The sequence below is a fragment of the Vidua macroura genome, chromosome 2 (assembly GCF_024509145.1).
Source record: "Vidua macroura isolate BioBank_ID:100142 chromosome 2, ASM2450914v1, whole genome shotgun sequence".
Lineage (NCBI taxonomy): Eukaryota > Metazoa > Chordata > Aves > Passeriformes > Viduidae > Vidua > Vidua macroura.
Genome location: NC_071572.1, coordinates 17,663,651 through 17,687,310, shown reverse-complemented (window position 1 = coordinate 17,687,310; position 23,660 = coordinate 17,663,651). Strand labels below are relative to the sequence as shown.

Genomic DNA, 23,660 nt, shown 5'->3' with positions numbered 1-23,660 from the left:
CTCATTGTGGTCATCAGCATCCTCAGGAGGGGAAGTGGAGGGGCAGGCACTGATCTTTTGTCTCTGGTGACCAGTGACAGGACCTGAGGGAATGGCCTGAGGCTGTGACAGGGGAGGTTTAGGCTCAATATTAGAAAAAGATTTTTCACCCAAAGGGTGGCTGTGTACAGGAAAAGGCTTCCCTGAGAAGTGGTCACAGCACTCTGAGAGAGTTCAAGAAGCATTTGGACAATGCTCTCAAGCACATGGTGGGAGTCTCTTGGCCCCTGTGCAGACCGAATTGGGCTTGATGATCCTGGTGGTCTCTTCCAACTCAGTTCATTCTGTGATTTTCTGATTCTACTCATGCATTTGTCTAGCTTTTTTCTGCTTTAGGCCACTTACACAGCTTTTTCTGAGTCCACTAGAGGGATTTTAAAGTGTCAGAAAAGTCTGATTTCATGCAAATGCAACTGAGTAGAACACATTTATCTTATGCCACTGATTATACAATAATTAAATATACTTTTATGACTAGTTTGAATTACTGGAAAACAGCAGCTATTAGATTAATTTTTGAAATAAAGGCTGTGCACTCTAAAGAGAGAGGAAAATGCTACTTACTGGAACAAGGTGTTTTATCCAGATAAAGCATTTCTTCATTAGTGACTACTTTTTCCTATCTTGTTCTTGCAAATTAAAAAATTCAGGAAGATAGTGGGAGAGCAACAGGTGAATATATAAATATTTAGACATCAACAACAGGGGATCTTTGGTAGTGATTTTTTGTGGCTGCTTTTTTTTTTATGTTTTTGTGCTTGTTTTTCTTCCAGCAGTACTGTATAATGAAAGATACTTTCTCTTTTGTATTGTTCTGTCTTATACAATTATTCAAACGCAGAAAAACATATTTCTTTTTCTTTTTGATTTCAAGTGGTTAGATACAAAATGTCCAGGCTCTAAGAGGGCATATCTCCCTGATGAAAAGCCTGAAGGAAGTGCCAGAGTGACCACTCTCAAAACTGCCCTTCTTTAATTATTCTCTGTCAGATATTTAATGCATAGTTTTTTATCTTCCACTCATCTTTCATTGAGTTTGAATAGGCTAATAATTTGTGTAAGGACACAGAGGGGAATACTTCTAAATGTAAATATGAAGACTGCAATCTAATACCTGAAGTCCCTGAGAGTCTTTCTGTTGACAGCAAATGTATGCTCATGGTCCTGTGAGTTGCTTTGCAGTTTCTTCTTCAATTATAACATCAGTTGAGCATGGTTTCTGAAATATAATAAAAGGTATTTTTACTTTATTAATATTAGATTTCTATTTTTATGGTAAAACACAAGAGAAGCAATGTCTTTTACTTTCTCCAGTGCTCACTTTGCTTGCAAAGTTAAATAAAAGCTGGAAATAGCAGTGTAGAGCACCTCTGTTATGAAACTAGCCAAGAATGTGCTTTCTCGTTGTTAGAAACAAGGGATGGTGAAGTGGTATCTTAGTTTAGTGTACATTCAGCTCAGGCTCAAGAGCACAGTATGTAACGCGAGGATACAAGGGATCAATCTAAAACTGAATTACAGCATGAGATGTAGGGCTAATGGAGTGCCAACTTGAATTTAACATTTCTGAGCAGGTGTTGATCTTCAGAGGTTACTAAATTATTTCAACTTTTTAACACTTTCATCATCTACTACCACTAAAAATCTAAATGCAATCTAGAAATTATCAGGTAGAAAAAACTCCATTATCTATAGGCACTGCTATGTCCATAATGTCAAATACTTTGTAATAGGCTGGCTGGCATGCCCTGGGTACAGAGCAGGGGAATTGGTCACCAAGAACTGCAGAAGTGTGTTATCTTCAGGTATAGAAAACATTTACCATGAAGGTGATAGTGATTTTCTTTGTATTGAATTTCATTCCATGTTATAAATTCAGTCTTTCTGATTGAATCATTATTTACTAAAGATTATTCTGATTTTTATGGAATTACATGAAGGTGTGCAGCAATAGTGCCTGTTAATGTTACCCTCATGACTGGATGGTGCAATACAGTATGAATTAACTTGCTCAAAAGCTGCTGTTTTGTTAGTGATGCAGTTTGGGGTGTAGGGCCATAGTTGTAAAAGATTAGTCTGTGATTACTGCAGTGTAATGCCATTTTCATGCTGAGTCTGTGGGTTTATATCTGAATAATAAACACATGGACTAAGTAATTTACTGACAATTAGCCTGACAACTGTTACAGGAAATGGCTTATGCACTTTAATACTTTAACTCCTTGGCAGCAAGGATCAGGTTTTCCCATATGTTCAAACCCATTGCTTACTTATTTGGCCCCTGAATTGACCAGTAATGAAATGTTTAAAAAACATGAATGGAAAACACTGAATGACATTTAAGGGTGAAATTAGTGGCATCAAGCTTAATAAATAAAAGTCATTTTCATGCACATGATAAGAGGATCTGTCTGCAAAAGTTGACCCTCATCTAAACATATAAAAGTTGAAAAACATACCAAAGATAAGCTGCAGGACTGTAGCAATTTGGTCTCCAGTGGTTAACAACCTTCCCACTACATTTCAGTTGGTAATAATTACTGGCCCTGTAGTCAGATGTGGTGAATATCCTGCACAGGGCTATTCTTCACAAAGGGCCAAGTTCAAAGTCTCAGAGGGCCAAGTCCAATGGAGACTCAAATCTTGTTCAGGCAGAGCAGTGTGTAGTAAGAAAAGGCACATTATTGGTGCATTTGAGTTTTAGGGCATGGGATGAGGATTCTTTATAGGAGAAGGGCAACTAACGGGGCACTTTTCAGATCTGGCCAGACCATTGCACTCCCAAAATATAATTGCTTGAGATGTCCAAGCATATGTTATTAGGAAGGTAAACTTCTGTTTTATTTTCTGTCTTGAAACACATCTAAAACTTTTCAATGTTTTCAGATAAAGCCATGTACACACATCTCATTGCACAGGAAGATGCTGCACAAGGATACTTACCCACAGGACATGGTGTTTATTTAGTTTTGGTTTATTTTTCTTCAACTGCAAAAATGAAGCTAAGGAAATGATGCTCAGTCTCTGCCCTAGGTATGCATGTTTTCAGGCAGAAGGAGCCTTTTAATTGTGTTTCTTTTAAAAGTGCTAGGGGAAAAAAGGGCTACGGACCTTGCACTTCTTCCTCTCATACTTTAATTTCAGGTTCTTTCTTGGAACATGAACAGGCTGGATGAGTTGCATGGCTAGTTAGGTTATGTCTAGGTGACTAGACAAATGGGGCCAGACAGCAAGCTCAAGGCACCCCTGATTAGCTATGCTGCTTGGCTTTTTGCTCATCCCTTGGATCTTTTTCTGAGCTGCCCACAGCCAGCTGCTTCCAAGGCAAGCCAGAAAGTCTGTGAGCACACAGCAGGGTAAAGCACAAACTAACCAATGCTGCCTGGCATCCAAGCTGAGGATCAGTCCAGGTCTTCTTTTATATATAAATGTTTAGCTACAGTCATCTGTATTGATGTGTTGCCTTTATTCAGAACCAATTATTTAATTGAGAGATATCAATAGATTTGGCTCTTGTCATGGAATATTATTCTGCTGCTGCATAAACTGCAAAGGGGATTTCTGAAAAACAAATGTGAAATCAGAGCCAAAGACCTTTCATATCAAAGGAGTAGATGCTATTGTTTTGGTCATATTCTAATATAAGTGTAATGTTTTTATCACATCCAGTGTTATGTTCACACTTAAATTTTCTATGCAGTTGAAGCCAAGGCCCTTGGGGCACTCATTAAGGATCTTGCTGTGTTTTGGCTGTTTTAGAAAGCATGCAGTTTATATTTAGAACATATAAAAACATATATGTTAAATTTACTATAAGTACATGCATTTATAATCTGCAAATCTATTTTACACGGTTACTAGAAAAATGAATTCATAAACCAGAAATATGCAGTTGTATTCGACAGATTCAATGCTTTATTTTTTTTTCCTCTGTAGATTTCCGTAGAATCCTAGAATGGTTTGGAAAGGACCTTAAAGATCATCTAGTTCCAACCCCCCTGCCACAGGAAGGGACACCTTCCACTAGACAAGATTACTCAGATCTCACACCAGTCTGGCCTTGAGAACATCCAGGCATGGATATTCACAACTTCTCTGGGCAACCTGTTCCAGTGTCTCACCACCCTCACAGAAAAGAATTTCTTTCTAATATCTGATCTAAAACTACTCTCTTCCAGTTTAAAGACATTATCTCTTGTCCTGTCACTACACGTCCTTGGAAAATGCCCTTCTCCATTTTTCTTGTAGGCTCACTTTAGGTAGGCTGGAAGGCTGCTCTAAGGTCTCCCCAGAGCCTTCTCTTCTCTAGGATGAGCAACTCCAACTCTCTCAGTCTGTTCTCACAGACGAGGTGTTCCAGCCCTCTGTTCATGTTTGTGGCCCTTCTTTGGACCTGTTCCAACTAATTCATGTCTTTCCTGTACTGAGAGTGGAAGAGCTGGATGCAGTATTTCAGGTGGGGTCTCATGAGAGCAAAGCAAAGGAGGACAGTCCTCTCCCTCTCCCTCTCCCTCTCCCTCTCCCTCTCCCTCTCCCTCTCCCTCTCCCTCTCCCTTTCCCTCTCCCTCTCCCTGCTGCCCACACTGCTTTTCATGCAGCCCAGGACAGGGTTGGCTTTCTGGGCTGTGAGCACACATTGCTGGGCCATGTCCAAGTCTTTCTCCTCAGGGTTGTTTTCCATCCCTTCTCTGTCCAGCCTGTACTGGTGTTTGGCATACAGGACCTTGCTCTTGGCCTGGTTAAACTTCATGAGGTTCACACAGGCCCACCTTTCAAGGACCCTCAGGATGGTGTCCCTTCCCTCCAGTGTGTTGACCACACCACCCAGCTGGGTGTCACGAGAACACTTGCTGAGGGTGCACTCAGTCCCACTGTCCATGTCCCTGACAAAGATATTAAGCAGCACCAGTCCCAGTACTGACACGAGCTGTTGGACTTGGACATTGAGCTGTTGACTGCAACTCTAGCAGGATTGATGAAAGAGGTTCCTGCACCAGAGTCCCTTGTCACCATGCTCGGGGCTCTAATCTTTCCTGGTACTCCTCAGGCAACTCCTGGCTGTGTCACTGGCACCCACATGAACCAGCAGCAGAGGGTAATAGTGCGAGGGTAAGCAGCTCACCTCTCTTGAGAGCACATGGGTCCTCCCTCCATACCTCGTGGAAGAGTCACCCACAGTCCCCTTTTCTCAGCTGCACAGGTTGTTACACAGGGAGCAGATGGAGCTGCCTTACTCAGTTCCAGCAGCAATCCTGATCTGACAAGTCTTTCCTTTTCATTCTCCAGAGCAGTGAAGTGGTTCTGTGATGGCACCTCAGCCTTCAGGTACAGGGTCTGGCAGGACTCTAAGATGAAGGGTGCACCATGTATGGCATAAATAATGACCTGTCAATGTCATAAACACCAAGTCCATGATTAAAATTCTAAATTTATAGATATATAAAGGCTGTGATACTGGAAACTCTGCAAGATCTAAGCCATACAGTACATGAGAGAGAAGTGTAATTCACCAAACATTCAGTTACTTATGAGGGTTAAATAAGAGCAACCTAGTGGCTTATTTGAACTGTGCCAGCTACCAGCAATCCTCAAGTATTGCCAGGGAATGAAGATGTTATGATTACCTCGTATGCACCAACTCCCTGTTAGCATTTAATGAGTCAATAAAAGAAGAAAGCATTTAAAATAGGACTTAGGTGGAATATGAGCCCACAAACAAACCCCATGCCCGCTCTCCAGAAATCTCTGATCCACCTGCTTTGTAACTCTTGGTAGTACATAACTGTTTTACTTAAAGTTTTTCAGATTCTCTCAGTTTTGCTTTCAAGTGTGCACAGAACTGCCCCAGTCTGCTTCACAGGGCACCCACCTCTCTCCTAATCCAAATTTAGACTCTCTGATGAGGCACTGCTCCACCTCCATTTCCCTATATGGTCCACGCATCTCAGAGCCTGCCTTATATTCCACAGGAAAAAGATTCCTCTCAGTGTGGATCTGTAATCACTTAACATGCCATGTGCCACCCCCAAACAAGTGGTGTCTTCTGGGTGGCCTGCCATCCTCTACAATACATAGAATATTTTCAGGTCCAGTTTTCCCTCAGCTTAAAGAATTCTCTATCTGATCAAAGGAGTATAAATGGTTCTGAGAGGTCTATTTTGAAGCAAAGAATTCAAACTTGACTAAGCCAGGAAAAAATTGCAAAGGGAACGTGACTTTTCAACCTTTCAATGTAGCTGCTTGTCTGAGAAAGGAGAGCCTTTACTCTTGACCGCTTAGATGAAATGCACAGAATTGCCTGTTGTAGCCAGTACACCTTAGGGGCAGCTATGTGACTCTTACAGAAAATGTTGAAAGGACAGGGTTTGAGAAACAGCACTTCTCTCACATTTCCTGATGATTGCCCCAATCATTGAGATAGAAGTATTTTTAGCAGCTGCACTTTAGGATGAACCCCATCTCCTCTGAATAAAAGACAGTGAGAGATATCCCACCCCATTTTCTTAGAAATCCACAGCTTTGTAACATAAGAGATACAAGTCAGCATCCCTTCAATCTGAGACAGGCATAGACATTCTTAGAAAGGACTTTTCTGCATGAAATCTCTCAATATTTTGTTATTGGCCACAAAAGAAGGAAAAACTGACATTCTTGACTGATTTTTCAGTGTAAATTTGTATATGCTGATCTGGTGCAGAGTGGTCTGAGCAGTGGATCCTGAAAGGAGGTACTTCAAGCCTGCTGAGAATCTCAGTTTCAGGAGGGCATGCAAAGAGACCGTTGTAGATTACTTGCTCTCTGCAAGTAGAACCCTGCTGTGCTGAAGCATCATGTTCTGCCCCATGGACCACACGGTTCCTCCACAAGGGCCTGGATATTCTGCACCAAAGCAGCAGCCACTGCAACTCCTGCCTGCCATGGGGCTGGGATTTTTTTGGCCGTAATAAACAGTGGGCTGTCCAAGGGAAGCACTGTAGCAGAATGATGCTCTTCTCCAAAAGATAACAACCTCTACCTGTGTAATTCTGTGTCTCCAAAGCCCAGGGCTGCAGAGAAGCAACTGGGCATAGCTGTGACTGGCTGAATTGTGGGCACTCTCCTTTAAAGAACGGTAACCAACACACAATTGATTCATGCTGCACGAACAAACTCGTTGCTCCTCCATCCCAGGAACACAGCTACGGGTTATCTCCCTTGCTTTTGTCCTTGGGGAAATATATCTGAGAAAAGGCTAAATGCTTTCCTTAAACTGACATAATTAGTCAGTGAAAACCTAGCATTAAAATTTACCAGATCGATACTCATTATGTTAGGCTGCCTCTAAGGACTACACTCCCGATGTGTGCTGTTTTTATGTCTGTGTCTCAGGCTATGAAACTATCATATCAGAACTGCTATTTCTTCTTGCACTGTATACTATGTCTGATAAAGTATTAGTTATAAATAATAAATAAAACAACAGAACAGCCTGCTCAGAAGGCTGCTATAAACTCTCACACTGCAATTAAAATCAGCTGTTGAAGAGATGCAAATTACATGCATGGTGCCAAAGCAGGAGCATATGTAAAAATTCCTTTTTATTCCAGCTGTGAATTTGCCTGTTGCCTGTGCATTAACACATGTGCATACTCCCCCTCATGTTAAACTAAAATGAAGGATGTGTTTACTCCATGTAAGTTTCAGACTGCAGCAATTTTCCTTTCCAGACAGTGATATCCCATCAGATGGAGCAGTCTCAGGTGTTAAAGCCTTTGGTTTAGGAAACATCCTAAACCAGGTTTAGGTTATAGGAAACATCTGGTTATAGGAAACATCCAAAAATAAGCATTTGTGAGAATTTTTCAGCTCTTTGGCTCTGTACCACTGCAAATAATTTTATACTCTTTGGCTTCATACCCCTGAGAGTTTTGGTTTTTGTTACACTTCAGAGGTGTGTTTTATGTGAGGCAACACACACAATCTGTTAAAACCAGACTTTAACTCCTTGTTTTTTTAATAAAATATAAATTTGATTTATCAAAGTTAAATATAATTTGGGATAGATTCAATTTAGATGAATAAGTTCCTCAGTGTGGATACAGTCTCATTTGGATGACTTTGTAGAAGACCTCTGCTCAGCATGACTGTTGGTGGTAGAAGCCAGAAAAATATCACATGCCCTGACCCTGCAACATGGTTTATGTCAGCAGAAGTCTGAGCCTATGTGAAAGCCCTGTGGTGCTCCTCACAGCAGTGCAGTGAACATCCTGCACCAAAGAGCAGATTTGGTATTGATAAAAAAGTAAGGCAGTCAGTTTAGGAGATGCTTATTCTTTAGGCTGGCAAAGAGTTCTCATTCCCCTCCCATTCTTCTAGTCACTTTATATATACAAAGAACAGATGACAGGAAAAAATGCTTGTTCAAGAAACCCAAGAAGTACCTTAAGGATGTCTTGCAGTAAAAACACAAATTCTTTTTTGTATTTAGGATGTGGGATTCAAGATAGGATATTCCCCACAGGAAAGGAGATGTGTGAAGGAGAGGGATAGGAGGCTGAGTTAAACAAGCAACAGATGGGAACATTGAAGATGAGAGTCAGTATGGAGGAATTAATTTCAAAATAATCTTTTGCACACATTGTGTGAAAATGCATTGAATTGTAAGGAGGTAAAAAATAGGAAATACTTAAAAAGAAAATTTTATTTTGTTTGTGCAAGATCTGGTGGGTGTTTGCGTCAGTGTCTCTGACCTGTTGCTGATTGACATCTATATCATCTCCTGACCATTTCTATTGTCATTTGTCCCTATCACTGAGCCATCCTATTTGTCTAAATCCCATTGTTCACCTGTGTCCCATGTATCATTTGGTGTATAATTCCATATCAGCCATAAATCAATGTCTGCTCTCTAATATTAGTCACCCAACTGCTTTTATAATTCAAGTCCTGCATATGCCTTCAGACAGTAAAACAAGGAACATTATGGAGAAAAACTGGCAGAATTGTTAAATAAAGTGAAAGTCTAAGGCTCAGATGAATAAGAAAAGAGTTAAAATGGACTCTGAGTCCTTTCTGTAGCCACAGAGATAGGTATTGTCTAAACCTGTATTTGAGACTATAGCTGTTGACATTTATAGCTGAGCTTCCATTAATTTCTGCAACACAAGATCAGAATCACAGAGAAGGAACAAATTAAGACATATTTATAGAGAAATTAACAAAGTAACATTTATTTTAAAAGAAATATTTTGAAATGTGTGCCAAAAAAGAGTAATCACTTCATTCTGACTTAAAATAGAGACCTAGTTTAGTAGCAAAATTTGAATATTATTATTTATATGTTATTAATATGTAACATATTAATATATTATTTATATGTTTTTAATTCATATTTATATGTTTATATTTTTTCTTTCTTTCATTAAGTAGGTCTTCCCTCCTGCCTTCTCTTTTCATTGAACATATTTATATCTTGTGATTCCATGCAGTCTCTTAGATGAGTTGGCTACCCTGGCTTCATAAAACATTATTAATAAGATTACCCAGAAGGACTTTGTCTGACCCTATGCTGGAGTGCAGATTTCATTATTTCATGACTGTAGATGTAGTACCATCTTTTATTTAACCACATTCAGGAATGTCCCAGGCCTCTGCACGCGTTATGCAGTTCACATGCCAATCAGCAGGGAAGAGCTCTGCTTTCATTAATGCAGAGCAACTGAGCAGTTTCTCAGGATCAGGTGTGAGGAGCATCTCTGCTGAGAGCCACTTCAGAGAGCACTGTTTTGTGATAGGGAGAGAAATAGAGGTCCAGATCTTTTCATGTCAGAAGAAAAGCAAACAATTCCTTTTGCCCAACTACTGTCTATTGCTCTATTGCATTGGAAGAAGGAAAACTTTAAAAAGAGATGCCTTGCAAAGAGGTGCTTGTCATGACTCGGAAATTTGAAAGATTAGTGGAAAGCTCAGACAAATAAAAACAATTTGATGGACATATGAAAGATTAAAGGATTGATTTGAATAGTCTCAAAATTGACATAAATTCTAAATAACTTCGCACTTTAAACTTGTAGTTCCAGTGGGAAGTTTCTAGATGTAAGATTTCTGATTCACTATTTTTTTAGACTTATTTCCACTGTTTCATTTGCACATGGAACATTTTAGCTCTGGGAGTGGCTGCACTCCCAGTTACAAGTGTTGCTGAGGGTTGTGTAGAAATATCTGGGTAGCTTTCAAGTGATTTGCTCAGAGATGTGCTGCACAACACTGCAGTGATACAGAGCTCAGCACGAGCTATAATGTCTGGGGTTAATGGCCTCCAGTGAATTCCAGCCTGCCATGACTACACTGGTACCATCCCTCAAACTACCTACGTGAAAGCCAGCTCTAGCACATTTATACAATCTGTTGTGACTGCTGGGGCTGTATATTCTCTGTAGACTAGCTCAGGTTAGCTGGGTAAATCAGGAGCATGTCAACTGTTTAACGGGCTTTTCTTTTCTGAACTCCTGGTTTGTGAAGCGAAATGAAATAGGGCCCGGAAATTGTTCTTGTTCAGTGTCTATTAGATAACCTGTGTGGATATATCCCACTGTAACCCAGAGCTGACAGTAATGTATGTTTCTGTTATCAGCCTCAGCAGAAAGAGTCAGGGAAGAATGAACTCATCATACGGACTATCCTGTAATGCCAAATGCAGAACTGAAGAAGCTTTGTAGAGTGAGATTTACCTTCCTCCGCCAGAACTGGGTCTATGGACAAAAGCATTCACTGAATGTGAAGCATGCCAATCCAACAATTTTCACAAGAGCTTTAAGGCACAAAAAAGTGCATCTTAGCAGGGATTCTCCTTCCTTGAAATGTTGATAGGATTTTACCAGCATGACTCCAGTTATATTCAGCAATAGTCCCACAGTTGAAAACTCACATACCACTTTAGGAATTGACTATTCACTGTTTGAGCTCAAGCTGTGTCAATGTATATATATATGTATAGAGAGAGAGAGAGATGGCTTTAGTAGTACTTACTCCAGAGAATTTTCTTTTTGTGACTCTTCCTGTGAATTGCGGTGAAAAATCAAGACCCCACAATTCCTATAAAGATTTGTAGGGATGGTATGTTTATTACAGCGCTGGAAGCATGTGGGGGATCATTCCCCTTCAAAGGACATGCGTGCTCCTGAGAACCCCCGATCCTTTTTTATTACTCTAGCTAATTTACATATTCATAGAATTTTGCAATAGGTTCATGCATATTCATTCTGCTGATTTCGGGTTACGCTTACAGCTAGTTACACTTGTACTCAGTGTTTGTCAGAAAGTACAGAAAGAACTCCTGGGTCACTCTGCGCTGTCTGTTTCAAGGTCCGAGGAGTCTTTCTTATCTCTTATCTCTTTAGCTTGGAAATTTGCATTCTTTCTCCTTAGCTGGGGCAGTTTTGCTAGTGCTGCAGTTACCAGACTAAACAGCATATTTTACTCATGTTAGCAAGCTCAAAGCGGCACATTTCACCTAAATCCAAATGGATTTCTACCCTGTTAAATTTTCACTCTGTCTCACCTGTGATCGCCTGTACTTGACAGTCACTGGAGTATTTGTCTTGGGAGGCCTCAGTGGTATTTTGCTGAAGAAGAGCTTTCAGTTCTGCAATATCACATGCCCTTTTTACATCCAGGTCATCTCATAGGCCCACATTCTTGCTTAGGTGTTTTCTCAAGCAAGTGAAGGGAAGCAGCTTAAATCTTGATGTAAGAGTAGAGTTCTCTTTTTGTTTGTTCATATATATTTGCATGTGCACTACTGGAAATAGGCAGCTGGATCTAGGGAAAAACTGTACTTTCTGCTGTCATGCTTTCCTGCTGATTCCATCCAGCATTGCCTCTGTATCTCACCTGCTATGGGTAGGGCATGTTGTGTCTCCCCCAGTCTGAAAGACACCGTTTTCATAAATGGTATTGCTCACATGTATTTGTCAGACACTTGGTAATTCTTAGACTGAGTGATATCAATGGGAAAGAGAGTCCTAAAAAGATTTTAGACACCTGAAGATCTCTCAAGGTTTTTCTCTAGTTCTGTAAGTGCTTTTGTGACTCTTAGCCTCAGTCGGTTGGTCATAAATATATATTGATTACACAAAATACTATTCTGAGTCTTGAATGCAACAGTAAGCACCCAAAATCATTGCCATATTCCTACCAGGGCAAATGGCATTCTCAGCAAGCTAAGTTATTATATATGACAGATGAACTTTCAGAGGATGTTTGTTTTAGCTTGATGAAGCAGAACAATAATTGTTTCTTTATTTGAGTTTACCAGCAAATTGAATCAGTGCAAAATAGCATACAATTACTGCATTTCTTGAGACCTCTGGCCTTACGGATTTTTGGATTTGGTTTGATTGGTTGCTTTTTTTTATTTGTTGTTGTTGTTGTTTTTGTTTGTTGTGGTTTTTTTTTGTTTTCTTTGGGTTTTTGAGGTTTTTGGTGTGTTATTTTGTTGTTGTTCTGGTGTTTTTTTAAAATTTGGAGGTGTTTTTGTTTGTTTATTTAGTGGGTATTATTTTAATGAAATAATAAAAAGTGACATAAATTTAGTAATCCACATTGGATTGTGTTGAACACTTCTAAGGACGAAGGAATTCTGTGTTTACTGGGCATTATTACACTTAGGCAGTCAGGGTGATGAACTTGACAGAAATCCCATAGAAAGACAATCTCATAGAAGAAAGACATCACTACCCAGCAAAAAAATGTCACCTTGATTTGTAAGCCTTAGGGTAATGATGTTGTCCTTGTGCTGTTAATTTTGCTTCCTGTGACTGAGCTGTTAAGACTCTAATGAGTGGATGATGTTTAAATAGAGGAAAAGATTGGTTTTGCCAAAGGCAAAATGATAGGGAAAGAGAGAAATCTTACCTAGGTGTTTACAAAAAAGCTATCTGTGGTCTGCCTCCTGATTTCTTACTATAACCTCAGCAAACTCATTAAATTGTATGAATTTTCTCATCACGGTTTGGACTACACATTATATGGGCCCTTGGAAACAAGTGTGCAGCTGCACTGCTTCTGGGGTAGCTGCAGGATCCCTATGTCTCAGAGGAACTTTTTCAGTGCATCAAAGCTGCCTTTGTCTCCCTGGCCCAACACCCATGGTCACTGGCCACAGAACTGGCTGAGCTGCCTTTGATAGCTCTTCTCCAGTTGCTCTCCTGTGTGCTACACTCTGAGCAGGGAAGGAGCTAGGATGATGAACAGCTTGTCCCTGTCTAATGACCATGGCCAGCTGAGGTGTCCCAGCAGCAGCTTATCCTTGTCTGACTTACAGGGATGTGTGTGCAGGGCCATGGAGAGGTGCCTTGGCAAGCTCTTGAAGTGTTAACTCAGGCACTTGTAGTACTGCAGCTGCAGAAGCAGAGGCTCCATAGGGATGAGCTCTGTTTCGGGTCTCATGAGGACTCTGATGGACGTTGGAGGCTGTTCAGTTTGGTTGGGGATAAATGGTTTCTAAAACAACAGCTGTCTCCAGTACTTGCATTTAAAAAAACCATCTCCAACAAGTTCCTGTCCTAGGATGTGTGTTACTGGTGCTCAGGTCAGCATGGGGGTCTTTGTCCTGCCATCATCCACATTTTGATCACCTCCCTTGTCTGAGCTCTGACTTGCAATCCCTGTCCTACAGACAATGGGATTCTCCGTCCCTGGTGGGATCATTGTCTCCCCACTTAGCCCCTTGCTTCTGTTCCCTGATTCCTGCTCTATCTTCAAACTCAGGTGGGATTGATTTTAGTCTTTTCAAATAGTCTTGATTATCCTGCTCTCCGTGGTAAGGGGAGAAGGGAGGTTTGGCTCAGCTTTCTCCTCTGTATATACAAAACAAATCATTTGAGATAGTGAGAAAAAAACTCTGCATTGGCACAGAGTCGAATTGAGAAGGTAGACCAGAAAATACTACGTATAGAAAAAGATACAAGATTCTTCACAGATCTGGAAATATCTTGCCAATAATTCCACTGTCATTCCATAAGGTGGTTCTGTCTCGTTATCTTTTATTTTTGCTTCGATGTCTATGCTTTGCCCACAGTTCTCTTGTGTACCATATTTTAGTTTGCCTTACAAAATCCCTTAATAAATACACATATCAAAAAAAATTGGCAATCAAAATCACACAGTCTCTTGTGTGATTATATTCCCTTCTCACTAAGGACAATTTAGCCATATAGTTGGAATTATTGTGAAAAGTCTGCCAGGTGCGACCTGGAAACTCTACACCAAAAAAGACAATAGTTGGGATGAACTTGACGATGTAGATATGATTAGTTGCAGTTAGAATCATCTCCAGGGAAAGAGTACGAGTAAATCTTCTCAAGAATATATTAAATGAAGCAAGATTTGTGACTGTGTGCCATCAATACTGAAGAATATTTAGCATAGGCTGGAGTTAGGAGCTGGATAGGGCTCGAATGTGTTCCTCTCAGCACTCATCACTCCATATGGGGACTGTTCCACACACTGGGATGGATTCACCTCCTCTGGCAGCGGATAAGGAATAGATTCATTCTCTAGCCAGATGGCAATAAGATCACAGACACCTTGGGTACAGGAGTTTTCAGGCAACATGCCACAGCACATTCAGGGAAATATTCCGTGTATTCGGGTTTCTTGTGGGTAAGGTGAGCAGATGAGTGCCACAGACTTTTTGTAAGTGTTAAGTGCCCCAAAGTCACAGGAGGTGTGTGACACATTCTAATGTCAGGGTTTTTCAGGAAGGCAGTGTATCAGAGAGCTCTGTTGACTGGCATCAGCAGCATCAGCAACCCCTCTGGGGAAGCAGAGGAAAGGGAGCTGCAGGGAACAGAAGCAATATCTTAGCTGTTTATCAGAATACCAGACATGTATTTTCTGGTTGATTTGAGCATTAGCTGCCTGGTTTGGGCTTGGTTTGGTGGTTTTTTTTGCCTGAGTCCTTTTGAGAAACATTTCCCTTATGACTAAAAGAACACTTTGATTATCTTGAATGTGCCTGAAAGGCACCTGAACTGTTACCTTGTTGCATTGGAAGTGACAAAAGGAAAACTAGGGGGAGAAAAGGATTTAGTTATAAAAGTATACTTTGATTATTTTTTTGTAGGTAATGTCAACTCTTTTTAGCTTTTAGGCAGTAAAGTCAAATTAATTATTTCCTTTTCCTTTGAAGATTTTAGATTGTGTCCTGAAACCTTGGCTATGCTTCATGGGAGTTTGCTGCTTTCATTTTAATTGAACTATTAGATTAGAAAAATCTTACAGGATGAAGTGTGTTTTAGTTTACCATTACCCCTTGTCCTACTGCAGAATGCCTCCACTAAAAAATTTGTTCCCATCTTTCTTACAGGCTTGCTTCAAGTATTGAAAAGTTGCAATAAGGTGTCCCTGGGATCTTCTCTTCTCCAGGCTGAACAAATTTTACACACCTTTCCAATTCCCAGAGCAGGATGTTGTGGGTGACTGTATCAATGGCCTTACAGAAGTCCAGATAATTGACATCAGTAGCCCTTCCCTTACCCACTGATGTAGTCGCTCTACCATAGAAGCACTGGGTTTGTCAGGCAAGGTGTGTCCTTGTTGAAAGTGTGCTGGCTGCCCCAAATCACCTCCCTGTCCTCCATGTGCCTTAGCACAGCTCCTAGGAGGATCTGTTCCATGATCTTCACAAGGACAGAGGTCAGGCTAACAGGTCAGTAGTTCCCAGGGTCCCCTTTTCTCACATTTTAAAAATGAGTGCAACGCTTCCCTTTTGCCAGCCACCAAGAGCTTCACCTGATTGCCATGGCTTTTCAAAGATCATGGAGAGTAATTTGACAACTACATCAGTCAATTCCCTCAAGACTGGGAAGCACCTAATCAGGTCCATAGACTTATTTATATTCAAGTTCCTCAGGTGAGGAACAAACCTGATCTGTCTGGGTTTTTACTGAGTTTACAGTGTTCTTATAATTCTAAGAGTGTTCCACTTCTACCAGCAGAAGGCAAGTTAAAGACTTAATTATAATTAAGTACGGAAATGGAGGGAGGTATTTGCTTTATTGTAAAATACAGTGCTCTGGCATGTACCTACTCCTATCCATGTACCTACTCCTGCACATCTGGACTACAGTTTGTGATATGGCAGCATATTTCCTAACATACATAAGCCATGTTTTCCTAACACTGTTAAGCATGTGTACTATGTTCTGCTGGCACTCAGGAGCTGGAACTGTGATGCTCACATATGATGGCCTTTGCAAGACAACAGCTGTGATCCTCCTTCTCCACAGTTTTTACCATCAAGAATGGTCTTTAGGAATCCCATGCCACTGAGACCTGCAAAAAAGTCCAAAATCAATAAAAACTTAGTGATGAAGAATTCGGCTACAGAGCACTTAGGCAAACTGGACACAGACGAGTCCATGAGACCACATAGGAAACACCCACAAGTGCTTAGCATAGCTGTGGAAGCTAGGTTGTTGCATTCTTAATTATCTTTAAAAGGTCATGGCAACTGGTGGAGGTTCCTAATCATATGGGGGAAAAAATGTCACTCCTATCTCTAAGGAAGACAGGCAGGAGAATACAGGAGTTACAGGCTGGCCAGCCTTACCTCAAAGCCTGGAGCAAATCCTCTTGAAGCCATTTCCAGACATGAAGGACAGGAAGATGACTGGTTGTAGTCAACATGGATTTCTGAATGGGAAATCATTCCTTGGAATGCTAATAGTCTTCTATGACGACTTGAAAGGCTTAATGAATCAGGGAAGAGCAGTGTATATCTCAACTTTAGCAAGGGTTTTGTTAGTGTCTCTCGCAACATGGAACAGATTATTGGAGCAGACCAGCTAAGTGGGCATGGAAAACCGACTGAATTGCAATGCTCAAAGGGCTGTGATCAGCAGCACAACGTCCAGCTGGTGGCCAGTCACTACTGTTGTACTACTGGCACAGGTACTGGGCCAGTACTTTTTAACATCTTCATTAATTACCTGGATAATGGGACATGGTGCACCCTCAATTAATTTGCAGGATAGAAAACTGGGAGGAATGGTTGATGCCCTAGAGAGTTGCCTGATATTCAGAGGGACCAGGAAGAGGTGCAGAAATGGACCAACAGGCCCTCACTGTGTTCAGGAAAGGGAATGCAGTCCCGCAACTTGGAAGGAACAATCTGGGAGATGCCCAGCTGGAATGCAGATTTGCAGAAAAGGCCGTGGGGCTCCTGGTGGACAGCAAGTTGTACATGAGCCAGCAACGTGCCCCTGCAGCAAAGGCAGCCAATGGATTCTTCGGCTGCATTAGGCAGAGCATAGCCAGCAGGTTGAGGGAAGGGATCCTTTGCTCTGCTCAGAATTGCTGAGACACACCTGGAATGCTGAGCCCAGCTCTGGGCTCCCCAGTATGAGAGAGACACGAATTTATTACTATGGGTCCAGCAAAATGTTATGAAGGTAGTTAAGAGACTGGAGGATCTGTCATACAAGAAGAGGCTGAGATTGCTGAGGCCACAGCCTGGGGAAAAATGGTTCTGGGGAATCTCAGCCATGTGCATGAATAAATGATGAAGTGTAAGTAAAGAAAAGGTAGCCAGATTCTTCTTCTCAGTGGTGCCTAGTTACAGGAAAAGAGGCAGTGGATACAAGCTGAAACCATGAAATTTCACTTAAGAGAAGCATTTTGCTGTGAGGGTGACTGCACACTGGCACAGGTTGCCTAGAGAATCTGTGGAGCGTCCATCTCTGGATGTATTCAGAGTCTGATGTGGCACAGTCCTTCTCTAGCTGATCCTTCTCTGGGACAAGATGGACTATGGGGACTGGGTGATCTCCAGAGGTTCCTTCCAGCCTCAGTGATACAGTGACTCAGTATGTCTGGATGTAGAGAAACACATTGTTCAAGGTGCCTAGCTAGTAGAAATACCACCAATTCAAAGGAACAAAAATGATAATATGGAGGGAAAATAGCAGACTATTTGGCTTGGTTTTGACTTGGTATTGGAAATGAAAACATATTTTCAAAATAAAAAGGAAGTGTTTTAAAAACAATTCTTGTAAAAAAAAACTGAGCTGAACAACACACCTCATTGGAATTTAACAGCCTCAAAACATGTTACTGTTGTGGTTTTTATTCCCAAAACCAACATGATTATTTCCTTTAAGGTGGGTAGTCTAGCACTCAGGAAGTTGACAATGGACTCATTATTATTCTTCCATTTTATGAAAAAGAAAGTAATAATGTTTCCATCTTTTGTAAATAAATTTCAGACCTGAATTATAAACCAGATGGGGATGTTTATATTCTCTGCACTAACATTTTTTCATTTATAAGGAATATGTTGTGATTAAAAATAGTAATGGCAAAAGAGAGAAGAAATTTCTTGATACTCAGTGCTTGTACCAACTTCTGTGCCACTGAAATTCAGGCCTTTAGCTCGAATCCTTTTTGATTCTGTTGAGAACCCCTGTTTATTTCGTCACACCTAAAAAATCAAGGAGGCTAATAGGCAACTAATTAAATATTAAGTCCTCATTCATTCTGTCACACGTCAGTGGCTGCTGAATAACAGCAAAGGTGGTGGGAGGGAAGAGAATACAAATAGCTGTTTAATGAAAGCTATCTGTTCAAGCCAGAACAGATACTGCTAAAATATTTGGTCATGGTAAGCCAGACACTTCCAGATCAGGTGCAGGAAGAGCTGCTTGCGGTCTGGAGTCAATGTGAAAAGTTGCCTTTGCTGGGAATTTCAGTGGCAAATGTTTGCCTATGGAGTGGAGTAAATGTGGAGAGATAACCTTTTAAGTTCTGGATGAAGGGAGAAGGGAGAGAGGAGTAGTTGCAGTGCTAAAGTATATTCTGCACTGGTACTGTGGATAAGAAAAAAGCCCTCACTCAACTCTCTTGTGAATCTCTAAATGCAAGGACGTAGTTCTGTGTGTTTATATAACAACTTCCAATGAAACGAGGTTAATAAATTAGTGTTGATAATGCTTTTCTTTTGATCAAAATTTACATGAGCTCTTTGGGAAAACTCACTTTCTACTTGTTTTCAGCCACATCTGTACCAGATTGTACGGAGGCTGAGGGTCTGTACTTTTGTTTCAATGTATATTGCAACATTTTTATTGCATTCCACAGGTCCTCCAGTAAACGTTACTTGCAATATTTTTATCAACAGTTTTGGATCAGTCACAGAAACCACAATGGTAAGTGCTCTGATGCCATTGGCAAGAGAACAACAATACTTAATATATGTCATGAACACAACCTGTCAATTTTTCTATTTATTGTTCAACTTGCAGGTCCTCCTGTAAATGTTACCTGCAACATATTTATCAACAGCTTTGGTTCAATAGCAGAAACTACAATGGTGAGTGGGACTGATCATTGAAGCCATCTTGTGAAGGAGTGGGATGTGATGTAGAATAGAGATGCTCAGGATGTGGGGACATTTACTATGAAGCTACTAAAAACCTACTAAAAACCAGAGTAAAAATAACATAAAATAAAATAACATAAAATACATATAAAATAATTTTTATATATATAATTAAACTCACCTAGCAAGTCTAAGCACACCTACATAGGGGCTGCAGCACAGTCTGTAGTGACTGGCAGCAAATATAGGTGTGTGCAGACCTGCTTTCTCAGGTTTCGTTAGCTCTGAAGAGGCAGAGGAACGGCTGGAGCTCAGCTGTGGGTTTCCCTGCCAAGTGCACCATATTTGAGCGTGTTTTACACCACATGCTGAATCACCTGCTGCTGCAGAAAATGGTCTTGTTTAACTGAGATAGATCTCTGTGAATTGCAGCCTCATCAGTCACAGAAGGAAGACTAAAACTTGACTCAAATGACTAGAACATGTGGGTATAAGACTTAGGTATTTTGAGGTTAAATTAGTACTAGGAAATTTCGGGATTGCACCTGACTGAAATTTGTATTTTGACTGAATGCAAAGAACACAGTTAAAACAAAAAGTCAGATTTTAATTTTAAAAATTGCAAAACATAGGATAAACAAAATCAAGCTAAGAAAACATGAAAGTTAACATTTTCATCCAACTTATTTTTAAAAATTTTTAGTCTAGAAGTCTATCAGTCTATTATCTTTTTCAATATTTGCTAAGAAAAATAAAAAAAAAATATTTTTCTGATTCCATTTAAAAAAGATGCTGAATTTTTAAATCTTTTTCAAAAGTGAATAAAAAAGATCTGGTTTTTTATTCAAGCCTACATACACCTGACCATGGGAGTTAATCCACAGAGATATTTTTTGACAAATTTATAATAATAACATGATAAACCTATAATAATTATTAAGTGCTCATATCTATGGCACTTTTGAAGAAATTGCAGTGTAGTTTCACAGCTCTGTTTTCCAGAGATTCCTGGAATCACAGGAAAAACACAGTATCCAGGTTTTTCTGGATTTGCTGAAGCCAGAGGCAATAAAAGTGCTTGGCTTCCAGTAGGACTGAAAACTTGGTAATTACTAATGAACTTGCTGCCCACTTGTAGTAAACCAAAAAAGCAGCTTTTTTGTAAGATGGAATAGATACTGCCTTGAAGGCCCTGCATTCTGAAGGAAGATTTTTAGCCTGACTTGTGTATTTTGTTTAATATTAATTTAGATTAAATTGTAACTCATGCCATCATTTTAGTAAGGTTCTTTCATTAAAGAATGAAGGAACACAAATCTTCTGCTCCTAAACAATTTTATTTAAAATCCCACCCTGTTATTTAATGTTTTGTAGAGATAAAAGGCAAGTTATTGCTAGGCCGGGTTGCTTTCTTTAACAGTGTGGGAAAACTGCTATAAATGACAAGCTGTAATATGCAGAGCTATAAAACAGATAAGTTAATGCTTTAGACTAAGTATCTGTAATATTTTAAAAACACCTTAAAAGAAAACTAAAACAAATCTTAAAATGACAGGGAAATAAACATATCAGGATGTAACATAATTATCAACAGACTTAATTTTCATTAATTTTGGAGAACATGAATTGTTTTCCAGTGTTTTAAGGATTCTGAGAAGATAGCTGTGAATGCAGCATTTTTACCCAGCCATGTCTGTTGATCTCAGTGTGTAGAGACATCAGCAGAGCATTAAGTAGAAAAACCCTGCACGTCACTAGCTTTACAAGATGGCATTCAATGAAAATATTTGCACGACCTAATGCTGATTGCATTAATTAGACTCCTTCATTGCTTTGATTAAATCCCCTCATTACATTTTACCTTCTATCAAATATGTTAATGTGCACCTTTCCAATGTTCATTAACACATTTTGCTGAAAATAGCCAAACATTCAAGTAGATGAAAACAAAGACTATTGGCTTTCTTATTTTGCTTTGTTCATTATATCTGCTGAAAGTGTGGAAAGATTTCTCTAAGATGCTGCTTACTTATTTGATACTGGTTTTCTTAATGTTTTCACTCCTTTAATGACTATTGTGACTAGTTTAAGGGGTCTGCTCTGAGAGGCAGACATCAATTGCTGTTCCAACTACTCTGTCTTTCTGAAATAGATATAATCGTGTGGTAAAATTGTTGGCATCCCTTGTGATAAATAACAAGTTTGTTTGACTCCTAGGAATCATTTTTTTCCCTATAAAATGCTCTTGATGATTTTGACATAAAACTAAATGATTAATTCAAAAGCCCGGGTTGCAAATTCAATAGAGACACTCCTGTCTCAGAGGAGAGCAATGCTTAGTGAAACCATGTACATGCATTGAAGGACATTATCAGAATATAACTTGGACCATCTACAGCAGTCCTTTGGAAACTTGGAAGATGAAAACTTGCTCAGGGAAGCTTTCAGGAGGAGCAATTAACACAGCAAATGGGATTACAGTCCCAGACCTACTAAATTCAGTAACATTATCAGGAGTAGATCCTGTCCTCTGATTAAGACACACAGTACAGGATAAAATTCCTCCCTGTGTGAAAGGCCAGCACAACTCCAATGTGCAGAACGCTCTTCTAAAAATGAAAACCTTACATTAAGAAATAAACCTGGGATTTTATGCTGATTCAGATGGATGAATTCCATAGACTCTTCATGAGTTTTATTCCCAAAGAACTAGAGAAATAAAATGCAGATGTAACTCTCTTTCTGCTCTATAATGCACATATGGGACAGTATCCCAATAGATTACTTTTCCTGCAAAAGAAGTGTTTTTCTTCCTTATTAAATGATATATGTTATACCAAAATGAAAATAGTAAAAAAAAAGGCCAGAGTTAAGATTATATAGTTGAAAATTTTCTTTGATTTGTCTTTAATTTAAGCCCTAACTTGCAAAGAAAGAGAAAAATATTTTTCTGAATAACTTCACTGAATAAAGCAGCTATGAGAGTAAAATCTATATCTATTTTTGGAAGTATTTACACATGCAGTATTCAGCAGAAAATTCACTGTACAGCATGACTGCAGTTGAGTATCACAGATGAGTAATCTACATCAGCCTGGGCAGCATCCCAAAGAATTCAGATGTTCAGTGTTCCTAATGACCAGGATTTTTTAGCTATCAGCTGCAGGAGAAGTTAAGAGTGGTTTGTACATTGACAAGCTAATTGTTAATTACAGAAATGACTAACTGTGAGGACACTGTTATTGTTGTTGTGCCCTGTAATCAATGACTGACACTATGCAGCAGGTTCTCTGTTAGGGTAAATGATCCAAACTCCAGTTGTGTTTTGAGTACTTATGTCAGCAGAAAAAAATTGCTATTTCTTAATTTTAAAAGCTTTGCTGTGGCTGGCTGTATTATACTATCTCCCATTTAGAAGGAAAAACCCCATAATTACAAATAAGATTATTAGATCCTGATTAATTCACATGTATACTTTTAACTAAATAAAAGGCTCCCACTGAAGCCACTGGGGGCACATTGCATGCTTATGCCCACAGGTGGCCAAGTGCTTTTTCTGTTGCATGGCCTTGGAATAGGTCATCAAACCACTGCTTTTCAGTTAGCATTTATCTTTAGGGTTTAGAGAGAGTCTTTTTGGCAAACCCCTCCTATTCATGGAAGGCCAGCTAAGTCTGCTGTTTGTTTCAGACTCCCAACTCAACTCCTGGGCAATCACTGCTGTTGGAGGGGAAGATGGGAGGAGAGCTCAGACCTAAGACAAATGCTGGTCAGAGACGGAAAGCAGCACTGAAAGGGCAGGGGGCTCCCCTGCACTCCTCCTGCCACAGCACTGCTGAAGCCAAAGGGATCCAGAGCTTTGCTCTGGGCAGTGAATCTGGATTTAGATTTGCTGAAAAATGATATCTATCTACATTCCTATAATACAGACTAAGTATATCTGTGGATCAAGTCCCTAAATCTTCAGATAGAGCTACTAAATCTAATCAGATTAATATTCTTTCAGTATGTTTGTTATGCGAGGTTATGGCTTGGGAACAGAGGAAAATTGTTTATCTGAGTTGCCTTGAGCTATTGCTGACACTGGTAGTGCATCTGAGATTGAATCTTCAGGTCCACACTCCTTGTTCAGAGTGGTGATGCTGTCAGAAGGAATTTGCAGAGTAGGTGTATTTGTGGTTGTGTTGGAGTGCTTTACTACAGCACACCCACTTCTACCCTCAGGACCTTGCCAAATACACACTGTAGTGTGCCTCAGCTC

At 40.0% G+C, this 23,660-nt stretch overlaps 1 protein-coding gene across 5 annotated transcripts in view; it reads left to right on the top strand.

The window, feature by feature from the left end:
• GLRA2 (glycine receptor alpha 2) overlaps positions 1 to 23,660 on the top strand; it is a 121,605-nt gene that overhangs the window by 5,668 nt on the left and 92,277 nt on the right. For 3 of the 5 annotated variants that reach the window (XM_053971630.1, XM_053971629.1, XM_053971627.1), the window contains exon 3: positions 19,323 to 19,390. In XM_053971630.1, coding sequence (XP_053827605.1) covers positions 19,323 to 19,390 — 68 coding nt within the window. Of the gene's footprint in view, positions 1 to 19,158; positions 19,227 to 19,322; positions 19,391 to 23,660 lie in introns of all 5 variants that reach the window. The other 2 variants (XM_053971628.1, XM_053971626.1) reach the window with 1 other exon arrangement.